A 23817-nucleotide genomic window follows, 5' to 3' on the forward strand; every position below is an offset into this window, starting at 1 on the left:
GGATTTTGAGATGTAGGGGGCAGAATCGGTAAATTTACCGTTCGGTAAATTTACCGATCGGTATTTTAACAGATTCGGTAAAATTGATATGTAGGTGGGACTCTTATGAGTCCCACAAGGCCTAAGAAATCGGTATTTTACCATCAAATTCAATTTGATGGTGAAATACCGATTCAGGTGTGCATGCACATGTGTGCAAGCACACCTGTGCCATATGACAGGCAGACCTGCCCTTAGGGCAGGTATGCCTGCCATATGGCCCCCGACCCTTTTTTGGGGGTGCTAGAGGGTGTCAAAGTGACACCACCTGCACCCTTGTCAAAATCGGTATTTACCGATTCGGTAAATACCAACCGGTAATGCCCCATTCATTCCTATGGGCTTCAAAGCCCATAGGAATGAATGGAGCATTACCGGTCGGTATTTACCGATTCGGTAAATACCGATTTTTACCGATTCGGTAAAATACACATCTGGATGGACCTACATGTCCACCCTTCATATTTACCGATTCTTAATTACCGAATCGGTAACATTCGGTAATTAAGAATCGGTAAATATTTTTTACCTACATCTGGGCCTAAGTGACACCCCCTGCACCCTTGTCAAAATCGGTATTTACCGATTCGGTAAATACCGACCGGTAATGCCCCATTCATTCCTATGGGCTTCAAAGCCCATAGGAATGAATGGAGCATTACCGGTCGGTATTTACCGATTCGGTAAATACCGATTTTTACCGATTCGGTAAAATGCACATCTGGATGGACCTACATGTCCACCCTTCATATTTACCGATTCTTAATTACCGAATCGGTAAAATTCGGTAATTAAGAATCGGTAAATATTTTTTACCTACATCTGGGCCATGATGTATATTTCTGTGAGATATGTAGCACCTTACGGCTTCTCTTTATATTTAACTCACTTGTAATAAATAGTTAAGATGACACCTTTCTGTAGGATCCTTTATGGTACACACTTGCATCTAATGAAATGAGACTGTTTTTCATCCCGACCATGTCTCTAATAACACAGTTTGCTCTTTCCTCTGAAGTATTTAAGCTACATGTAACTGCCCAAAAGCGTATGTCTGCAGTGCTTGGGCTTATTGCCAAGATTATGTTAATTTATGGCTGGTAAACTTCATATAGGGAAGAGGGGTTGAACATGTTGAATTTATGAAAAACAAATGGTTAAAATCCATCCGTAAAACCTTCAATTGTCAGGCAATGGGTCACTTGAGTTGGGTATTCTATGGAAGGTGTTTGCAAGCTAAATATGTGACCTGATTAGGAATAGACTTCTGGACTCCAATGCAGGGTTTCTTAAACCTTTCATTGACCCCACTCCATTTTCCTTCGGTAACCATCTTCATTGGTTTTGTGACCACAATATCCCGATTATTAACTCTACAAAATTACCTAGGAGATATCACCGATCAATGTTGCTGTGTCACAACCTTGGGTACTAGCTCATAGGTCTAGGCGAACCTGCTGTTGTATGCATAGGGTGGAGTGAGGCCTACTTCAAAAGGCTAGACAGTGTTTCTTGCATTTCAAATGTTTACTATTATTGTTTTTTAACTGTGAAAAAATGAAACAGTATTTGTAGGGACAACTTTAACTATACCTTTTGCCTTAAGGGAATCAACACATGCAATGAAAGAGAGTTATACACACGTTTTCCATTAATGTATGTTTTATTGTTAATGTATCGGGCTGTTTCCCTTTTACGGTAATTCAGTTACAGAATATTGCACACAGAGAAGGGGAAAAGTAACCAAAGGTAGAAAAATCCTTCAAGAAGTAATGTTTTGTTGTAACATGATGCAGAACAGAAATAAATGTCAGGGCCCTGCTTATATAACATCCAGCATAGAACAAAGCTATCAGGAGTACAATTCGCCATCTCATTACAATTAAGACATGTTCACTTTAAATATATATTTTAAAATAGTATTCATTTTATCTATTACATACAGAAGTATAACGCATTATAGTCCACATGCAGAAACAAGCAAACGCTGATATTAAATGTTTAAATATATGTATACATATATATAAACATATATGTATGTACATATACAAGTATATATATATATATATATATATATATATATATATATATATATATGTATATATATATGACCTAGTGTTTCAATTCGATGGTAGTTATTGGTTTGGTTTTTACCTGCATTCCTCAAGTAATGTATCAACAAGTTAATTCAAACCATTGTAATTTTTTTAACCATTTTCAGTTAAGGTCAGAGTTTAGCTACTTTTTTATGTTAAAAAAGCTTCTTACTCTTCCAAATTTGCAAAGGAAGATGCAGGGAAATTCGCTAGGCGACGGGTTGTGCTCGAAGATCGTTAAGGAGGAAAAAATAATTTGGTCAGCTCTGAACCCACTCTTTTATACATTCGCATTTTAACGGGTCTTTCATATTGGGCAACAAAGAACAATCTAGAGTCATAATTCTTTACATTCTTTTGTAACATTTGCCTGTAGCTGTCTTACAAATTCACCATTTCGTATGGTCCTTTGTGGTGCAAAATGGTGCCAAACTAGCATGGACACCTATAATTCTTTGTGTTAACTGTATTTCAAGTTTAAGGTTAGAGAAACATTCATATTTTTTTTTCAATTAGTGCATTAGCTTTACTGCCTAGACACTCGTATGAGAAAATAGACTTACAGATATGGAGGACAAACTCTTTTGTTCCTTGTGGGGACCCATAACTTGAGTGCACTAGGCCTCCAGGCATCGGTAGCTGACTATTAGCCAATGGAGCTGCAGTACATAAGCTTGGCCGTAAGGCCCAGCAAAGTAACAAAGGCCAAACACTGTAAGGAACATCAAACAAATGGAACATGCTGCATTTTTGGAATGATTTATCATGAGTAAATTGAGATGTGCATTAGGCACACACATTCGTTCATCACTGTGCTGTATGACTTGTTGCGGTAACGTAGACATGCAGACACAAGCAATCTGTTCTGAACTTAAGGAATACGTTTGCTCAAATGGCTCGGAAACTCTTGTGAATTTAATGCTTTGGACCTACCAAAGCTGGAGCAGTGCAGTAACACAAACGAACCGAAGAACATTGGCTCTAGGCTTTAGAACCCTATACATTCCTAACAAAACATCAAATCTTGAAATAATACATTTGACACAATACATACACATCTCAATACATACATTTGGGGAGGCCATTGCTTACTGCAATGGTGTCCAAAGGCTGCCTCTTGCCACTCGTACTTTCCACATTGTTGGCTTTAGTTCTGTTGAAGGCTTTTCTCTGGTACACTGAGCCAATGTATGACCTCTGCAATATACCTCCCCTTACACACATAGCATTCAACAATTTACCAAGGGCTTGCTGTCCGTAGGCATGAATGAACAGTGATTTCACCCATCGACCTGTAATGCTATGAAAGGCAATGACAGACATTTTCCTGCTGGCCATTCTGACACATTTTTTCACACTGAAAACATTACCTTATGAGAATAGAGACCAAATCAGTATCGGTAATGGCGTGCCTGCTCTCTTCTGTCATACACACAGAAGGCTATAATCGGTATGTGTTGCTGCCATGAACACTAACACCAAATTTCAACTATAAACATTTTAATAAACTTTTTCAGAAGTTTTGTTCGTTACAAATGCAGCATCTAAACCATGTACAAATAAAATTATGTTGTCTGAGAACAGAACCGTTAAATTATACTGCTTAGTGTTAAACATGATAAATTAAAAATTATATTAACTTTACAAAAAGATAGCTTAGCTTCTGGAAAACATTAACATAAATATATAAATTAGACAGCACATAATAAACACTGAAATATAAACAATCTGTTTAGTACACTAACAATTCCTTTTTCTAAGGCGCAATTTTCCCTTACAGCAGCTTTTAGAACGGTACTAATTTGATAATGGAGTGATCTACTGTAGCGTTTAGCAGCTTTCTGTCCCAGGTAGGCACTGCAAACCGACCTGAGACATAACTCAAGGTATTCCAAAGCCAGAGTGGGGCCTGCAGCAGTAGGTGTGTACAAACGAGAAGCTTTACTTCATAGAGGTGTATCATCTTAAGGTACAGTTACATTTACATAGCCCCTAGTTTATACTCACACTTCTTTCTCTTGCTCTCTTTGATCCTTTGGGAGGGTTTTATGCTGGAAGGACTCACAAGACATGGCATTAATCTATACATGGATCTGTTAGAGAACAGCTATTCGCTTTAACATCTTTTAACACAAGTGACTCATGCCATTAAAGGAGAACTTCTGCTGTTATCAGTTAATTAATAAATATAGTTATGAAAGTGCCTATGGCAGGATCTCACAAGGCTATTTAGGATTTTTAAATCCTCAGTGATTTGAAACTTCCTGTGAAGTTGTGAGCCATGACTGTGATGTGCTCTTGGTGACACCACTCGGTGCAATAGCAAGTGCAGTGGGGACTGCAGGTGAAGTGCAGCCCCCGTTGATATATCTGATACAAGGTGAAGTCAAACAGGTAGAGACTGTCTATATTTAAAACAAGTAACTGGTTGCAATTTAGCTTTAACATTTCAGCTTTTAATTTAGCTTCAATGACCCATATTTCTGGAATCTGCATGGCACCCCTTAACAGCCGTGAAATAGGGCAACCTTCTTTACAGAGACAAGTTGGGAATGATGTGTTAAATTGACTGCCAATGTCCAGACTGGATATGAATGCAAATACATTATCCGGTGTCTGACTGTGTTCAATAAAAAAAATATGTGCCACGATTTATGAAAACTAATCGTGACAAGATGGTCCCTGGGTTGAATGGTAGACCAGTGAATAAAGTCTTGCATGCGTGACATCAGTTTTGAGTTTTCTGCATGCATCTTAAACAACATGTCCCCCTTTGTAACCATGGGTCAATTCATGTCATCTATATAAGGAAATGTTTGTGGAGATAATGTAGGCCTCCTTAAACCAATTACAAAAAGATACAAGAGAAAGAGGGGACAAGAATGGGCTGTTACCCACTAAACACACCAGCAAACTCTGCCCTGGCAAAGGAGACATTCTTATTGTACAGGCAAGGGAATATAACAATAACAATCACCAAATGAGTTCTCATGGCATGGGGACCAGGAGAAACAGGTGAAGGGGCAGTACTCTCCAACTTGTGCTTTTTTACCCATGTCTGTGTCAATGCCTGCCTCTAAAATCCCACAGTATTGGCGCACAGGCACAATGTTGGAAAGTCAGGCGCCTGTCTTACTCTCATTGCCGCGTTCTCAGTACAGAGACCTACAGCATCCTTTACTATTGTTCCAAAACCAATCTTCACCATAAAGAAGGAAATTAGGCAACACATCAAGCACCACAAAAGCACAAAACCTTTAATGCTGACACGCTGGCCCTGGCCACCCCATTCCTCAAAGGGAAATCCTTTGGTTCCTAGGATATGTCAATCGAAATAAAAATGTTAGGGTGCACAGTACTCAAGCTGTACGTGTGGAGGGAGTGCCCCTTGTGTACATTTGAACACCTAGCTAATGCGTTTCTCTATTCAAATGTCCACTGGTACCATAAAGAAATCCTATAACTAGAGTACAAGATTAGCATCTACAAGTGCAAAGCTCAGGTTAGCAGGTTAGAAATGTGCTCTTTCAAACTAACAGCATGATCCTTAACCAACCCAACCTTGTATTTATGATACTTCATCTATGGAGTACAAGATTATCAGTGTCTCTGGCTTCGGCATTCAGTGACCCAAGATGAGGCCTTTTGCTTCTTCGAAAGTCACTGTCCTATCCGTCGGATAGAGCTGGGGCCACACCTTATCATGACCAGTGTTTTTTGAACTTCCAAAACAGATGACAAGCACAGTTAAATTCTTCATGTTGGATTTTCAAATGAGACTTGTCGATAGCTTGCATTGGTCACGGTCGCATGATTCCAAAATATCACCACTGAAAAATATGCCAGGTATATGGGGAATGAGAATCATTCAAACGACTCATCCCCAACTCCTAAACTCTTACCACATCAGGCTTCTATTTACACCATCACTGATGCAACCGCCACCATGCATGCTCAGCACTGCATGCAGATCGGTGCAGACATGTGACAAATCAAAATGGCATTGCAATCAGGGTCTCATTCAGAGCAGGTCTCCTGTATCAGACCAATGGACAGTTATGTAGCATGATACAGAAAGTTAGAATAACCAAGGAATAAAAAATGCCTTCCAAGATAACTGCCCATTATGCGGCCTCTGATCTCAGCACAGCTCCTTCAAGAATCCAACATGGTCTTCTCCAATATCCAGGGTCTTTCTGGATGAAGAGGTGGAATTCCTTGCACGCGATGCAACGAGAAGTAATGTTTCGAACCAAAGGAGCGCTGTACTATGACTGGATACTATGGTGTATGCAGAGCACTACGTGTGGACTGGATAAGATTGATGGGTGCGAAGGCGCCTCAGAACTCGATCTTGCATGCCGGGAACGATTCGTCCTGCATCACGACCGTGCTGCTGCTCGCCAGGACCATAATATTCAGCTGCTGCTGTTTCTCATGGGTCTGCTGGTACCACTCACGTGTCACCTCTGTGTCATGGGTTGGAATTAACGTGACCTAGAAACAAAAAAAGGACAAAGATTTAGATAAGCCAACAATCTGCTCAAGCCCGCATTGCAACTATCATAGCCACGCCTAACACTTTATTTTTCCAGTTTTAATCTAGCTCAGACAGCAATCACAATAATTAACCTTGGAAGTCCAAAGGAAACGTGTACATCACACAGTGGTGCTGTCTAGGCATGGATGACGTCGTTAGCATTATCCTGGAGCCTAAACAATATAATTTTCATCTATTTAAAACAATATATATATATTAGATTTGCTTATCTTTGGAGAATACAATCTTCTAGTTGAAGTGAAGCACAAATGAATTCCACGCATTTTACACCCATCTCAAGCTTTTAGAGGATATTATTGAATGTGTTTTCATAAATATATTATATTTTTCTGTACCGCATGCCATACAAACACCGGTTTGTTGATTTCAAGGGCAAGAGCCAAAACTCAGAGAAAGGCGTTCTCAAGGGACGAGGCGGCTCAGTTTCTCCATTTTAGAGCTATTTTTAGACCTGAGGAAACCATGTTTTGCAACGCTGAAACACCATGTTGGGCTTGCTGCAGAGCAGCTGAGAATGTATTTGTACTATACCACTGCGGCTACAATTTAGGAAAATGTGCGTTTTAGGCAGTATACACATTTCCTTTTAACTCTTTTAGAAGGTTATTGTGCAGCTGTTTATAGTAGCAAGGACCCTTTCGTGTGTGCGATTATCAGCCATATGATTAATATTTGTGATAAATGGAAGTCTCAGGGGCTCCACGCCGGATCATCCAGTGGGTCCCCATCCTTTTGAGTTACATCACTGTATATAGATAGTGGGGCGGCGCAAGCGTATTGATAATGCCTTAATGTAAAGCGCAGTCCTACCCAGTTCGGGTGCACCCAATCCGTTAAAAATGTGATAAAAGCAAGAAATAAATGTGCTCCTGGTCTGAATATTTCCCCTGTGCTTTTTTAACATTTACTAATTTTCTTACTTTCCTTTAAAGCTTCTTTAGTATTTAAAAATACATCTCTTACTTCTTCAACGTGAATAACTTGAAACACATAGCATCTCATTAGGAGTGAGCCTGAACTTGTAATGGAGTCTGTATATTTCCCCCGCTGTCCAACACAACCGAAAACTAGCAACTAAACTGCGGGGAATTACAGTGTGAATCGGACCTGGAATTTCAGAAACACCCGAAATTACCAATTTCTCAGTGGAACGTCCGCTCAGAATACCCACTAACACCGCGCTCACAGAGTTTAAAGAATCCCCAGAAAGGGTAATGCCGGGGGTGTAGGCTTAGCGGGTTTGGGTCCAGGGCCCTTTATTTTTTTCTTTCCTTTATGCAGTGAAGCATATCTCGTAGATGTGTGATGAGCAACATGCAAATTCAATGTAAACTGTGTTACAGCAATTGCATTTCTACATATATTTTTATCGTTACAAGAAAAGTTCAGATGTGTTCAAATTGAAGCCGGAGTGGGGCGTACAGGATAGAGAACAGAAAAACACAGAAATTTGAATTTTTTCTTGAACTTCATGGCAGATTCACTAGGTGATGGCATCTAGACAAATCATTTCAGTATTTTACTCAAATATCTTTTCTGAGACTACTCAAGAGACACTTATGCATTGCAATTTTTTAGCTGCACACAAAAACAAGGCGTAGGAAGGTTGAATGCATGGCTCTTGACTGCCGGTTGACAAGGTTTAGGATTAGCCAGCATGCTTGTGATTCTGGACCAGTCTGGGGTCTCTAGCTTTACAAGGAGAAAATCTACTAACTGTGCAAGATGGTGAGCTATATGTGTTCATGTGAGAGAAGGCGGAGACCACCTGAAGTTGTAGTACCTTCCAATTTTGAACTGTGATGTGTGCCCCACACATAGTCTTTGATCATTTTATCTATGTACTGAAACAATTAATGTGGAAACTTCAATGGAGGCACATTAAATATTAATTCAATGTTGGCACCACTACCATTTTGATAGTATGTACCCTTCCTGATAAGCAATCATTGTCTATCAGAATGGTGTTTTATTTTCGCGAACAATGAGCTTGTAGACATAGCCGATATGAATTCCTAAGTATTTTATTATGCTCACAGATCATTGGAACAACTGCCTTGCTATAGAAGAAGCTAGAGTGTATTTGCTCAGGTGATGCGTCACACTTCAACCGGTTTATTTTTTAGACAGAGAATCCTCCAAATTTGCAAATCAGGTCTAGAGCATTCAGGATTGAGACCTCAGTTTTTTTTTTATTATTAAATTTTTCAGAGTGAAACAGTAAAAAGGAGGAAAACAACCAGAAAAGCATAATAACACTGCATTACATCAACAAATGTACTATCAGCATTACAAACTCATAAGTGTCCACGCAATGATACAATATCCAGCCGGACCTGACTTAAGTGATAATAGACATATCTACGGGGGATACGATAGAGTGCAGATTTAGGCATGATCCATAGAGCTGATGCCTTGGGAGGGGACCAGGTCAACTTACACTAGTTGGAAAGACAAGAAGACAAATAGCGGTACAATCAAAACAATGACAGAGGCTGGGCGATCTCGTGGATATGGCTTCCTCAATGTTCATGTAATGTTCGGCAAATTCTGTGCTGAGTCTGGCTGTGAGAAGCAAAGAGTCTTGCCATTATGCTCCAGAAGGAGCTTAGCGGGACATAGCATTGAATACTTTACCCCATTGGATCAGAGAAGCTTCTTGACTTTCAGTAATGATCTGTGAACTTCCTGGACTGCCTGGGTGAAGTCAGGTTAAAAAGATATATGGAAGCCTTCATGTTGCACATCTGGTATATCCCAATTGAGGCGCAGTATGAGGTCATGATCTCTGTAGTTAAGGAGCAGCGCAATTATACGTCAAGGGTGTTGCTCAGGTTTGGGTTGGGAGCCAAAGAACGATGCACTCTTTCTACAATTAGGCCATTGAGAATTTACTGCACCCAAATAAGGTATCCTTTTCTTCAAAGTTTTCCATATTACTAGGAGTGGCAGATTCAGATTCAGGTTTACCCAGTATGCGTACATTGTTGTGGCGAGAACGGCCCTAGAGGTCTTCATTACTGGGCTTGATTGCCTTCAGGTTACGTAAGGTGGTGGTCAGGGTCTTGTTCAGTTGCTGTTGCATGCCTTCTAAGTCAGAGACTTTGGTCTCAACCTCGGTCAGTCTTCTATCATGCCAATCCATATGCTCCTGGAATCTATTCAGCCTGGAAGTAAGGTATCTATTTTTCTATCTATTGATTTCAGACTATCTTTAACCTCCTCGAGCATGGCTGCAATTGGTTCACCCGAGTGCCCTGCACGTCACCCTGAGCCACAGAGTGCGGCGCTCAAATTGAAGCTTTACCTGTTTGTTGCCTGTTTTGCCCATGATGGAGGAAAGACAAGGCTGGCTGCAAGAAGCAGTACCTCGTGCTGGGTGATCAGTTGCAAACAGAGAGACTCCAAGGTGTGGTATGAAAGAGGAATTGTGTTTTCTCCCACAGGGAGAATGTGTAATTAACACAGGGGCCGAAGGGTTTAATGTGACCAACAACTGAAATGGGGGGAATGGCTTTAGCATCAACAGCTTCCCACTCACCGTCTGATCTCAGGTCAGGCTCACACAAAGGCCCATGTCAGGTCGTCGAAATTTGCAAAGTGAAGCAGGCAACAGAGGGTCCTCCACTGTGGAATGGGAGTGGAAGTTAGTTGCCCGGGCTCCAAGTCCAAGCGGTGTGTATGGTGATGGGGCTGGGGGAAAAGCAGAACCCGAGACTCAAGGATGCAGCAAGGAGGACGCTCACAATTATCATGCACCGGGGGTGAGCACAGCCAGTAGACTCCAGGCTTCTGCGGCAAGGGTAGGAGGTCTGGTTCAGATGCAGGAAGATGCCAGCCAGGCTGCACAACAGTGGTCAAAGACCCGGGCAGGTCTCGTCATCTGAGCCCCCCAAGGGAACAGAAGTGGCCTTGCAGTCCACAAGCACAGGTAATGGAGTTGGAGCAGCTGAAGCATGCCCTGGCTGAGCTCCCGGGATGCCAATGTATGAAGTTTGCGGCCTACGCACAGAGGGCCGGCCCCGCTGGCAGCCCGATAGCAGATGCCTGTCCCTCACAGGCCCCAGACAGACCTAGGTGGTGGCTGCAATTGTGGCGTCAATCAGGTTCAATGGGGCCTCCCAGGCTGAGTGACGCTGCCCCTGAGTCTCCACTATGCCTGAGCAGCAGGCTCAGGCCCTCCCGAGGAGGGCCACATGAGCGGCTTACAGAGGCTGCTGGTCAGCAGGAGACCTGGGCAGAAGAGAGATGCCACCAAGAGGTCCCACCGCCACCTCCGCAATCATGTTCACTGGGCCGGGGCAGTGCAGGTAGGACGTGTAGAGGGCAAAGTGCAGAGTTTGAGAGGAGCGGTCTACTGGATCGCCGGTGCTAAGCGGCCATCTTCTCGGCCGCAGGTTTGGACAGTAGCAAGAGAACTGCATCAGCAAGAGAATGCCATCAGCATAAAGGAATCGTTTAACTTGTTTTTTGGTTTAAAGGGGGCAAGTATTGTTTCTGATTGTTGGATGATTTTGGCTGCCAGTGATTCCAGAGCTAGTAGAAATGAGTGGTGAGGGAGGACACTCTTAATGGCTTTCTCTGTGGATCTAAAAATGGACCAATCCAAAACCATTGCTGTTGATTGCTGCCATGGGTACCTGATAAAGCCAGTGCATTCTTTGCACAAAATTCTGCTTAAATCCTGCCTAATCCAAACCTCAAAACAAATAACTGGCATCTCTAAGGCTAATTCATGTGTCTACCTATTTCCCATGGAAAACCAATTAAAAAAAGTAATCAACCAAAATTGGCAAATTCTATCAAAATTAGAATGCTAATCAAACAAAACACTAGTTGCTCTCAATAAAATTCTCAGCATAGAAAAGGAGCTCGTACAGACACTTCTGCCATCAGAAGCGTCTGCAAAAAGACTTAGAGAACATTGGCACTATGTTCCACTACAAGGAGATCATAAGTGTGGCACCTGTACTGTTTGTGAACAAACAATTTAAGGGACTGAATTCTACTTGAATACAATAAAATGGTCTCATGCATAATTCTCAAACTGTAAGACAAACAACATGGTGTATGGGATCATATGCCCTGGCAACAAGCTATACCAACCAAGAAGTCTGCAAGTACATAATTCAACATAAATCCTGTATTTGGTACAAGAAATTACAAGCCCACTTGTCAACCAATTCACTACACATGCTCATGGTGAAAATGACCTAAAATGGACAGTATTAGAAGTGATCAAACCCAACCCAAGAGGAGGTAATTTATAGTCAACACTCACTCGCATGCAAGCTTCTCAACAATCACTCAGAAAACACACAACTGAAATATGGGACCTGCTGAGCAGCGATGCACCCAACATCCTCTTCATCAAAGGGACCTGGCTCAACCCCTCATCAGCACCCGACATCACCACAGCAATCGCAGCGGGCTACAAGATCACTTGACAGAACAGCTTTCACAAACCATGTGGAGGACTCGCTATTATCTACAAGAAATCCATCAAATGCGCAACATCCCCCGAAAATGCCATCCTATTCATGGAACACCTTCACTTCAAGCTGCAAATCTCAGATAACGTCACCCTGAATGGAAACCTCACCTACCAACCACCCAGAATCCAAACTACCCTTACCAACCTCATCACCAACTTCACCGCTCTGCTCACCATTAACTCCAGAACCTACATTCTCCTCAGTGACCTCAACTTTCCCCAGGAAGATCGAAACAACCCGTGCTCCGCAGCACTCCATGAATGCTTGAACAACATCAGACTCACCCAGCTCGTCCCAGCACCAACACACACCGCAGGGCACGTGGTGGGCCCCATCTTCACCACAAGCGACAGCATCAAATCAACTCCACCACACTACTCACATAGACCGACCACTCCATCATCCACTTCCGAATCAACATACCTCAAGTCAACATCCCTACCAGGTTTTGAATTCCAAGCCGCAGCTGGGGCAAAATCACAGAAGACTGGTTCAGCATAGATCAACCTAGCCCCACAGACAACTTCGACAAGGACATCAATAACATCAGTAACTGAATCAAGAACTGGGAGGACACCCTTGCCTCCATCAAACTCAAAAAGCATAGTAGATCAAACAGGTGGCCAGCTCGTAAACAGGAGACCACCAAGACACCAAATGACACTGTAAAAAGCTAGAGAGGAAATGGAGAGCCAGCCATGACACCACAGACCAAACTACCTACAAGGCTGCACTCAGACGCTATCATCAGTAAATACGAGACACCAAGAAAAAAGCACTTGTTGACCGCATTGTATGAAACTTCAATAGCTGCAGAGACATTTTCGTTAAGGATTTCACCTCACCCTTAGCCACTGTCAACAACATCACTTCCTCCCAACAACTCTGTGACATCCTATCCAACTTCTTCCGTAGCAAAATCGCAAACGTCTTCAGCAATTTTGCACGCCAACCGAACCCCAGAGAACTCATTGCCAACCTATACACCACCAACCAAGAGAGCCACCTGACTGAATGGTGACTCTTACCAGAAACAACACAGCTGCAATCTTGAGGACCATCCACTCAGGAGCCCCAATGGACCAATGCCTTCATTAGATCTACAGCCTGGGAATATTACCAATCAGCAAAACCCTGACCCACATCATGAACACCTCCATCATGACCCACCACTTTTCCGGATGAATAGAAACTTGTGGAAATCAATGCCCTCCTCAAAAAGCCCACAGGCCACCTAAATCAACTGAGCAACTTCCGACCTATCTCCCTTACCCTCTATCCAGCCAAAGTAACTAAGACGGCCCTCAACAAGCAACTCACAACCCACCTCGATCTTCACCATCTTCTAGACAACACTCAGTCAGTGATGAGGAAGAACCACAGCACTGAAACAGCACTCATTGAGCTCAACAATGACATTCGAATCATCCTGGACCAAGGAGAAACAGTGATCCACATACTGCTCAACCTCTCTGCATCCTTCGACACTGTTTCCAATAACATCCTCATCAGAAGACTCCATGAGACTTACATACAAGGATCTGCTCACAAATGTATCTACAAGGGTCAGGCTGCCACGCTTTTTTTTATTTAGAGTTCTATATAGCGTAAACTTGACCCAAGGGTATCAGAGCTCTTTAAAGACTTTGCACAAAGAACAATTACAGGGAATATACAATGAAAATATTAGGCATACAGGGAGGTAATATAACATAGAGATATAGTTCAGATGTAGCAATAGAAAGTTATTTTACAAGTTAGAAAAATAGTGGAACAGATTTTCCCAGAGGTAGTTATGGTAAAGCTCATTGATGGCTGAGAAGGAAAATCATCAGAGCAAGATGATTTTTTAAGGAGGGTGGGTTCAGTATTTGCTGAGAAGAAATAATGTCAGTTTTTTCTGAAGTAAAGGAATGATTGATTGTCACGTAGATCCTGTGGCAGAGCGATCCACATTTTAGGCCCATTCCCAGATAAGGAGTGGGTGAGTGATTTTTCTTTCTTAAACTTAAACAGAATAAGGAGTACAGTGTTTGAGCTTTGCAGAGATCTCTTTTGGACAGTTTTTGATTGTCTGTTAGTGAGATATTCTGTTTTTCAGTATAGAGAGCTTTGTGGGAAATGCAAGACATTTTGAATATGCTTCTCACTTCGAGTGGTAGCCAGTTGAGTGTGGGAGTGATGTGATTGGAGTGTCATTCCCCAGAGAAGTCTAGCGGCTGTGCTGAAAGTAGATTTCATAGGGATAAGGTGGTAGTTTGTAATACTGGTAATCATTGCATTAGCATAGTCCAACTTAGAGAGGACTGGGGATTGCATTACAGTATTTAGGTCTTCAAGTGGGATGTAGGGTTTTATTTTATTTTTTAGGTGTTTCAGCGTGCAGAATGTATTTCTTGCTGAAACGTTAATATGGTCTTTCTTGCTGAAGTTTTTGTTCAGCTATGAGGCAAACCACAGAAGAATAGTACAGTTGATGCCTGCACGCTGTCAGAGGTAGTTTAAAAGAGTGTTGTGGGTGGCTATATCAGCTGCTGAGAGGTCTAGGAGGATTATGAGGCAGGCCTCACCAGCATCCAGAGTTTGTGTAAGTCATCAATGATGTTCAGGCTTGCAATTTCGGTACTTCAGCCTTTACTGAACCCAGATTGGAAGGTGTCCTATAGGTTGAATTTTTCAATGGGATTGTGAGTGGTGAGAGCACACATGTTTCAACAGTTTTGGCAATGAGAAGAAGGTTAGTAATAGGTCTGTAATTATTAAGGTAATTCAGGTCAGCATCAGGTTTTTTGATGAGGGAGGAGTTAATGATTTTAGTCCATGTTGGGGAGATGATGTGTCTGAGGAATTTACCAAGAGATTGATATACCAAGTCCCACAGGGATCGTCCCTCTGCCCCACCCTTCTCGACACATACATAACAATGCTCACCAACATCATCCAATCACAATATATCACCGTCATCTCCTACGCCAGTGCCACCCAATTCATCCTCTTCCTGATGGACAAGACAACCACCAGCAGGACCAACTTCACCAATTGCATGATCATGGTAGGAGACTGGATGCAAACCAACGGCCTACAAGATGTAAGTACTGGTCTTTTGCAACATGACCTCCCCATGGGACTCCACCTGGTGGCTGTCAGAACTAGGGCCAAAACCCATAGACCACGCAAGAAACTTAGCGATCATACTAGATGATAAGCTCAATATAACGGCTCAAGTCAACGCAGTATTCACCTCCTGCTTCCACATCCTATGTATGCCGTGAAAGATCCTCAAATGATTGTCTCCAAAAATTAGAAAAACCGTCCAGCAAGCACTCATCAACAGCAGGCTAGACTACCGCAACACTGTACACCGGAATCTCCAAACAACTCCTACACTGAATGCAGACTATCCAGAACACCGCTGCATGACTCATACTCAACCTCGCATGCCACACTCACATCATACTGCCCAGCAAGAAGCTTCACTGGCTCCCCATTCACAAACGCAGCTAATTCAAACTTCTTACAGGCCCATACAAAGCCCTACACAACACCGAACCAAAATACCTGAACAGCCGCATAGACTTTCACCAACCCACCAGTCACCTACGCTCTGACTCACTCTCACTCACACACATTCTCCGCATCCACAAAAGCAAAACTGAAGGTACTGCTCATTGCATCCAAGGCATGCAACAACCTCCCTCACCACACCAGAGCCTCCTTGAGTTCCACAAGAAGATGAATACCTGGCTCTTCGTATAAACATCGTGAGGACCACACACCTGCCCAAGCACCTGTATACCTTCTCGGGTGATTAATGCACTTTACAAATAAAAATAACATATCATAGCCACTATTACTGAAAAAAGAAGCAAGTCTCATTTTGTGCTTTAATAGGATGATTAAATGAGCTGCCTAAATTCAAAATGTATAACCTGCTGATGAGAACAATGAGGTCCTATCCAATACACTAGATATACAAAATGTGCTGCATGATTTGTATGATCATAAGGAAGCCAAGTACAGTACACACCACCCCCATACATGATGTCATCCAGCTGGATATATGGAAATACAATTATCTCAACACAGATGTGCCATGGAATAGTACCTGGTGCACTGCAGCCGCACATTGGGCCTGGTAGACGGATTTTCACATTTACTGTGAAGCTTCATCGGGTAGAGGTAAGGGTCCAGCCTCAGTCACAAATTTGACAAGCTGCGCTTCATGAAAGCATTGATTGATCCATTTCTACTAATAACACAGTCGGAGATCTGGGACTGCCAATTGGGAAAGATATCCCGACCCTAGCTATCAGTGTCCCAATTTCAAAATTCTTAAAACAAAGCATACTAAGTTTGGTTCTCACACCATAACAACAGCCTCCTCCTTCACTGTTTGCCATGAAGGTACTGATATGAACTAGTTAACTTCCCTCTTCCTTTCTTTTCCTGACGTGACATCACTAAAATCACTTATTATTCTTCCACGTTGAATTACAGACATCAAGTGTCATACTATTTTTGGAACCAGCAATGAAATACCCATGTCATTTGTTTCTCACTATTTGCTTGGGAGGCCCACAATTTTAGAGTTTAATAGCCTTCTCTTTAGCTCTAATACACAGGCCCTTCAGTTCCCCATCTTGACCCCCAAAGCACCACGGTCAAACGCCATCCTCACTTCCGGTCAAGGATACTAAGCTTGAAGGATTTCCGTGGAGTCTACTACAAATGTATTACATCGTTTGATGTCCCCAAAAACTGTGCCATAGCCCCCTGCTCTAATCTTGTGTCCAAAGTACAGTATGGAGGTAAATCAAATAAATAAAAATAGATAGATATTGCTAAACTTTGCATCTCCAAACTTTGGAACTGGAACTGCATCTTAGAATAATAAATCTTTTTTCGTAAACGTTTTTACACTTGTGTTGTTTTCTCAAGCACTGGTGAACGTTGCCAGCGCTAATATCTGATGTTGTGTCACTAGCCATATTATGTGTAAACACTATAATCGTATCGTGTATGATCTAAATAATATGGTAAACTATCCTGTTGATGCAAATGAATGATTACTCTTTTTAATGATCATTTTATTAATTGTCTTGTTAGTTATCTTTGATTAATGTCAACATTCACTATAACGTAAGGTATAAATATTTTTTCATTTTGGGAAACAAACAGCACCATATCTAGAGAATATGAACACTAAAGTGTGTCTAACAACCACAATGTGATCAGAAGCCTTCTTGATGTACAGGTAGAGGGCTAGTTTATTATCTTGATCGTGCCTCTCATGCCACATTAGGTTAAAGATGGTCTTCATGTGATGATTGGAGGTTCTCCCTGGTGTGAACTGTGCCCGGTTCTGGTAAAAGCAAAGAGATGCATTTCGGCAATCTTGGAACCATTATGACATCGGTGTTTCTCAGGGAGATAAGTCTGTAGCTGCCATATTGATTTGAGTCTTTGTCTGGTTTCTAGTGAAGGCAAATGGTTGCTCTGTTAATTCATGCAGGACTCCTCCTTTATTACCTACCTCTTTAAAGATTTTGCACAGTGTTGAGGAGCGTGTTTTCGTGTTGATTTTGAAGAATTCAAAGTGAAGGTTATCTTCTACAGGGGCCTTAGCCACTGGCATATTTTAAATGGCTTCTGCAATTTACTTTTTCGTTAAGTCCTCCAATTCAATAATCACTTCCTTGTTAAGTTGCAGTAGGTGCAGACCATGGAAGAATTCTTCCCCATCAAATTTGCTTCTGCGAATTTATTCTGGGATGTATAATATTTTGTAAAAGATTGCAAATTCTGTAGTAATCTGTAACGGGTTGCGGAGCATGGGTCCTGTTTTGCAGATGATAGCCGGGATTGATCAGGCAGAGTCTTCTTGCTTCAATTGTAATGCCAGCAGTTTGCCCACTTTTTCATTGTGTTCATATCATTTAAATTTAAGTCTGGTTAGGGCCCACTCTGTCTTTGGGGTAAACAAAGAATGAAGATAACATTTATCTTTAAAAAGAGACTTTAACATTGTAAATGCAGTTGAAGTTCTATTTTTATAAGAAAGCTCTGTAAAACTTGATCTTTCATCAGTTTTTTAGCCTGGGCCAATTAATGTTAGCATATTGCTGATTCCTTTTATTTATTTTATTTAGTTATTTAACTTGTATAGCGCAACAGCTACCCAACCAAGGGTTTCCCCGCGCTTATGATTCAGTAGTAGATGACAGGACAAGGCATTTTAGATGTTGAATATCCAGGTTTTTAAGGCTTTCCTGAATTTCATATAGCTCACCTCAGAACGCAATGCGTGTGGCATAGTATTCCAAAGTGAGGGTCCAAGAAATGCAAAGGATTTACCACCCATGCGTGATAGTTTTATTTTAGGGATGACAAAAAGATTGGCTGTTGCGGATCTCAGAGTCCGAGAGGGATGGTAGGGGCGCACTAGTTTTTGTAGATACTTAGGGGCTTTTTTTGTGGAGATCGTATGCATAAAGCACAGGGATTTAAATTTGATCCGGTTCTCAATTCTTAGCCAATGTTGCTATCGGATATATTTGGAGGTGGATGAGGAAATAGGGATTTTCCATAGTAATCTCGCCGCTGCGTTTTGCACTGTTTGTAGTCTGCGGATCGTTGCCTTTTTTGCCCCCAAATATAACACATTGCCGTATCAAGCCTAGATGTTATTAAGGCATTGATGACCGTTTTCTTAGTGTGTTCGGGTAGCATCCAGCAGATCTTTTTTAGCCATTTTAATATAGCAAAGCAAGCTTGCTGCTGCATATTCAACGAGTCATCGACGATGACGCCAAGATTTCGAGCCTGCGTAGTTTGAATCGGGGGAGTACCCATTTCAGATGGCCAATGTTGGGGTCCCCAAAGTTCTTTATTTTTTCCCAGGACAATTAACTCGTTCTTATCACCGTTCAGTTTGAGAAAGTTTTCTTGCATCCACCCTGCAATCCTTACCAATCCTAGTTTTAAGGTAGAAGGATTATCACTTTCCGCAGAGGAAAGAGAGAAGAGAAGCTGAGAATCGTCAGCATAGGAAAACATTAGCAATCCAGTCTCTTCTACTACTTAGCCAGCGGGCTCATATACAAGTTAAAAAGTAGCGAGCTCAAAATCGAGCCCTGCGGTACTCCGTGTTTGAAGGTCAGGGTGTCTGAACAGGCAGATTGAGAGAAGACTTGAAAAGTACGATTTTCTAACAATGATTTAATCCAGTTAATGGCAGCACCACGAATGCCTATAGATTGAAGTGTTTGCATAAGTACCGCATGTGACACCGTATCAAATGCGGCACTGAGGTCAAGGAGCACAAGTGCCACCGTTTCTCCTCTATCTATCAAGGCTCGGATGCTCTCTGTTACACCTAGCAAGGTAGTCTCAGTAGAGAAGCCTGAGTGAAAGCCTGATTGTTGGGAGTACTGAGAGAAAGGGGTCCCAGTGTGGAAGCAACAATGATTTTACCATTTCACACAAATAATTTTCAAAAACAACAAATGAATCCACATTGTTTTAATTCACAATGAGGATAGGTATAACGAATATACAAAGTATCGTAGGTTGTACAGTGCCCAAGGGGGGAAGGAGGAAGTGATTAAGTGAGGATGGTGTGGTACGGGAGTTGTGACAGTAAAATCAACCTGAGTAACAGGATTACATTTGTATGTTAATTCAAATACAAAAATAGGACCAATGGTTCAATGCAGCAATACATACATGTCATACTCCAGAACTGCAAATAATGTCAAATTAGGTATGGAGGTGACAAATATCGGGACAGTTGTCGACGTTTCGACCCTCAATGTAAACGCAGGGATTAGTGCAGCCCTTGCAGCAGGGTCTTCATCAGGACATGGAACTGGGCGGGCAACCGTTATGATTATTGCTCTTCCTGTGAGGGGCTTTCGTCGCCGTGGGTCATATTCATTATTTGTGAAATTGAGAGAGCGGTGGAGGTCGAGACCGGCCCGCAGGTGGTGGATTTGGCCGTATCTACGTAATGCAGTAGCTCGGCAAAAAAGTCCAGAGGTGGTCTTAGGGGGATCGCTCCGTAGTATCTAATGCGGTAGCTCGGCAATAAGTCCAGAGTTGGTCTGAAGGGGATCACTCCGTGGTATCGAACGCCGACTTAATCGGGCATGTACTCCCGCTCGTGTCTGCGTCTGCAATGATGGGAGGGCAGCAAGTCGTGTGTGGTTATAAATTCCGTGAGAGACCGATGAACGTGTTTCTCTAGTATTTTTGCAAAAATGGGCAGGAGGGAAATTGGTCGGAAGTTGGAGGGCAGGTTTGGGTCAGCATCAGCTTTCTTCAACAACGGATGGATCATTGCATGTTTCCATTCATCTGGCACATGTTCTTCCTGAAGAGATGCATTTAGAAGGTCAGTGATAACGGCCATAGCTTTCCTATTAAGTTGTTTTAGGACTGAACATGGCAGAGGGTCTTTAGGCGAACCTGATTTGATCGTATTGAGTAGATTAATGACGATATCGATGTTAAGCATAGGCCAGTTTTCTAATGTAACAATAGGAGTGTCGCAGACACTAGGGCCTAGTGTGCCAGTTTGATTGTTCAGTCTATCAGGAAAGGTATTAGGAACATCCGTATTTGCCTTATTTTGTTCATTTTGTTATCTTCATTATCTGCCCTCTTGTGCTTGCCTTGCATGAGGCCCAAAGTGTTTGTGTGGAGGATGCATAGTGAGCTCTTTGAGATGCATAAAGTTCTTTAAAATCTGTGGGAGTTTTTCTTTCTCTCTATGTTCCTTGAATTTTAAGCCAGGCATTCTCCAGTACTGGCATGGAAGAGTAAGAATAACTAATTAATGTATCAATTGTAGTGCTGAGTGATCTGAAAGGCAATTATCCAATATCTCACAGTCCTGCAATCTCAACAAGGTTGAGTAAGATATCATAAAATATTCAACCCTGGTCTCGGTCCCATGTGCACATGATAAAAATGTATATTGTGTATCCCTTAAGTGCAGCAAGCACTAGAAATCTAGAAGAGAGTGGTCAGCTAGTAGAAATTACATTTTTTTTCTATCTGCCTGTCTGACAAATTCCAGAGGTACTGATTGATTCATGAGCAGATTCTGAGTAATAGTCCAGTCACCTCCAATGATGACTTTGGCATATCTGAATTTGATCAACAGTCTACACCGGTCAGATAGTAAATATGCTTAGCTGACAAAGGGGCATAGATGGAACCACGTATCACATATGAAGATTATACTGATAGTATGATGAAAACCTATCTGCCCTTGAGATCCAACTATGATGGGCATATTTTCGCTGGCAAGTTCTTATGCACCAGGATTGTGACTTCGCCTTTTCTATATTGCATTCCAAAGGCATACAGCACCTGCTCAACCCAGCCTCTTTGTAGCTTTGAAGATTCCAGCTGGGAGAGATATATCTCTTGTAGTAGCAGGTAGTACAGAAGGTATTCTGAGGGATTGAATGGCATCGTCACAGTAAATGGGGGTACAGATAAAGGTATTTCACAAAGGAGGGAGAAGCTTTAATTAAAATAGTTATGCAAGAGAAGGAGAAAATCTAATGACTTTGACCGACGAGTCGTCTCTAAGCTTAGCCAGTCTATGCCAAATGTCATATCATCATTGACAAGGACTCACTCCCCTTTGTTGATTGTTAGATCCCCGAAATTGGTGCCCACTCCCCTTTGTTGATTGTTAGATCCCCGAAATTGGTGCGTTATAAGTGCATTCACTGGTTCTTTAAAAAAACGACAGGCTTTTTTTAAGAAGTACTCTATCCCTGTAATTAATTCAGCCTCATTGGTAGAAGGAATCTTGCCCATGGCATGGGTAAAACAGCCTTTATATCTGGCATCGAAATGGGCAGCGGCTGAGTTTACTAAAGTTTTGGATTTTTGGAGAAATGGGAATTGGGTGACAATAGCTGAAATGTCACAATTGATCTCAAATGATTTTATTTTGGTAAATTCGTATAGCATGCTGTATAAATATTTTGCAGAATTAGATCTTTCTTTTTTAATTAAACAGAGCCAGTTGGTTGATGAATTACTGGTTAGAGTATCGGATAAAAAAACAGGTGCCTGGAAGAAATATCGAGCCTCGACTAAGGGGGTGGATCTTGAGTTGAAAGCTGTTAAGAAATGGTTGGATCACGAGAATCTTGAGATGTCTCACTATATTTGGTCAACCATCAATAAACTTAATTTTAGTACATTGAGAGGGGCAAACTGGCGAAGGATGCTGTTTTTCAGCAAATGGTTATTGTATCGAACTCCTCACTCTCTCTCGAAAATGTATGCGAACCAGTCCTCTCATTGTTTTCGATGTACAATTCATCCAATAGCCAATTGGTCGCATATTATGTTGAGCTGTCCAAAAATTTATAATTATTGGGTAGATCTATTCAGCTATTTGGAACATGAGTGTAATATCAAATTGGCAGTTAATGATAAATTAATTCTATTTGGTTTTGATCCTGACCTTTCTTTTACGGATTCATTAATAACATTTTTGTATATAGCAATGGCAGTAGCTAGATCGCTGCTATTGCAAAAATGGCGCACTGACTTGATTCCCTCGGTTTTGGAGTGGGGTCAGAAGATGAAATCAGTAAAGAAAAGTGAACGTATTTTTGCACTACGAATGGGAAGCATTAGGAAATTTGATAAGATATGGGGTATCTATTTTGATTAAAACAAGGGGGGGAGATTGCTTTTATGCTGTCTTTGTAGGTAGGGTTGAGGTGATGAATGTTATGGATTTCTGATTGTGTAAATGTTTATATTGTTCCTTGCTGTGTGTATTATTAATGCATTATGAATTTGTTCTGTTTTTTTCAAAGTAATGATGCAATATTTATATGTTTATATGATAATGTTTTAAAATTCCGGCTTCAATAAAAACATTTTTTTTTTTAAATCATTGACAAGGATAGTACCAGTGAAACAGTGTACGTGATGCGTTAAAATACACACACTCAGTCATGTTAATGGAAGGATTTTACATGGAGGAGATTGACTGGTGAATTTCCTCTTCTTGGTGCATAGCATCCTTCAGCTGAGTTCTGGATTTGTCACACTCCAAAGAAATGATACCTCCACTTCTTCACATGGCGGCATTATGTTTCCTCGGAGATTGGGATTCATGATTAGGGTATGGCCATTGACTGTTCAATTTATTGAAGTTCAGGTCTATCATTAGTAACTTATCTCCATTGAGTGTGCTGGGTCCAATTTCCATCCCCTGATCCGGATATTCCATTATTTCTCGAAATCGTTCAAGGTTCCCCCCGTCATGATATTCCAATGTTTTGCCATTGACCATGTTCAGCATAATAGCCGAGTCCAAACGCCAATATCTGATGAAATACCATTTCAGAGCTGGAGAAAGGGCGAGAAATTTCTTTCCAACAACATTTGTTTCGTATGAAAAATCATCTGCTATTGATATTTTGTGTCCTCAGACGTGAGTCCCTTGTTCACTTTGCCACTGGAGTCAAGCAAGCCCGGCTGAAGACGGCTGTAATGCCAGAAACCGGTCCTGGGAAGCTTGATTCCGGTCCAGGGAAGACTTGGCTTGGCAGTTCGGGCTGGACTGTTCCCATGAGGCACAGGG

The 23817-nt window shown here is 41.7% G+C and overlaps 1 protein-coding gene across 2 annotated transcripts in view; it reads right to left on the reverse strand.

The window, feature by feature from the left end:
• Positions 1 to 1683: 1683 nt before the first annotated feature.
• MAP1A (microtubule associated protein 1A) overlaps positions 1684 to 23817 on the reverse strand; it is a 546065-nt gene continuing 523931 nt past the window's right edge. For both annotated transcript variants that reach the window (XM_078683312.1, XM_078683311.1), the window contains exon 6: positions 1684 to 6632. In XM_078683312.1, the coding sequence (XP_078539438.1) occupies positions 6477 to 6632 (156 nt within the window). In that variant the 3' untranslated portion in view covers positions 1684 to 6476. The remainder of the gene's footprint in view (positions 6633 to 23817) is intronic.

The sequence above is a fragment of the Lissotriton helveticus genome, chromosome 3_1 (genome assembly GCF_964261635.1).
Source record: "Lissotriton helveticus chromosome 3_1, aLisHel1.1, whole genome shotgun sequence".
NCBI lineage: Eukaryota > Metazoa > Chordata > Amphibia > Caudata > Salamandridae > Lissotriton > Lissotriton helveticus.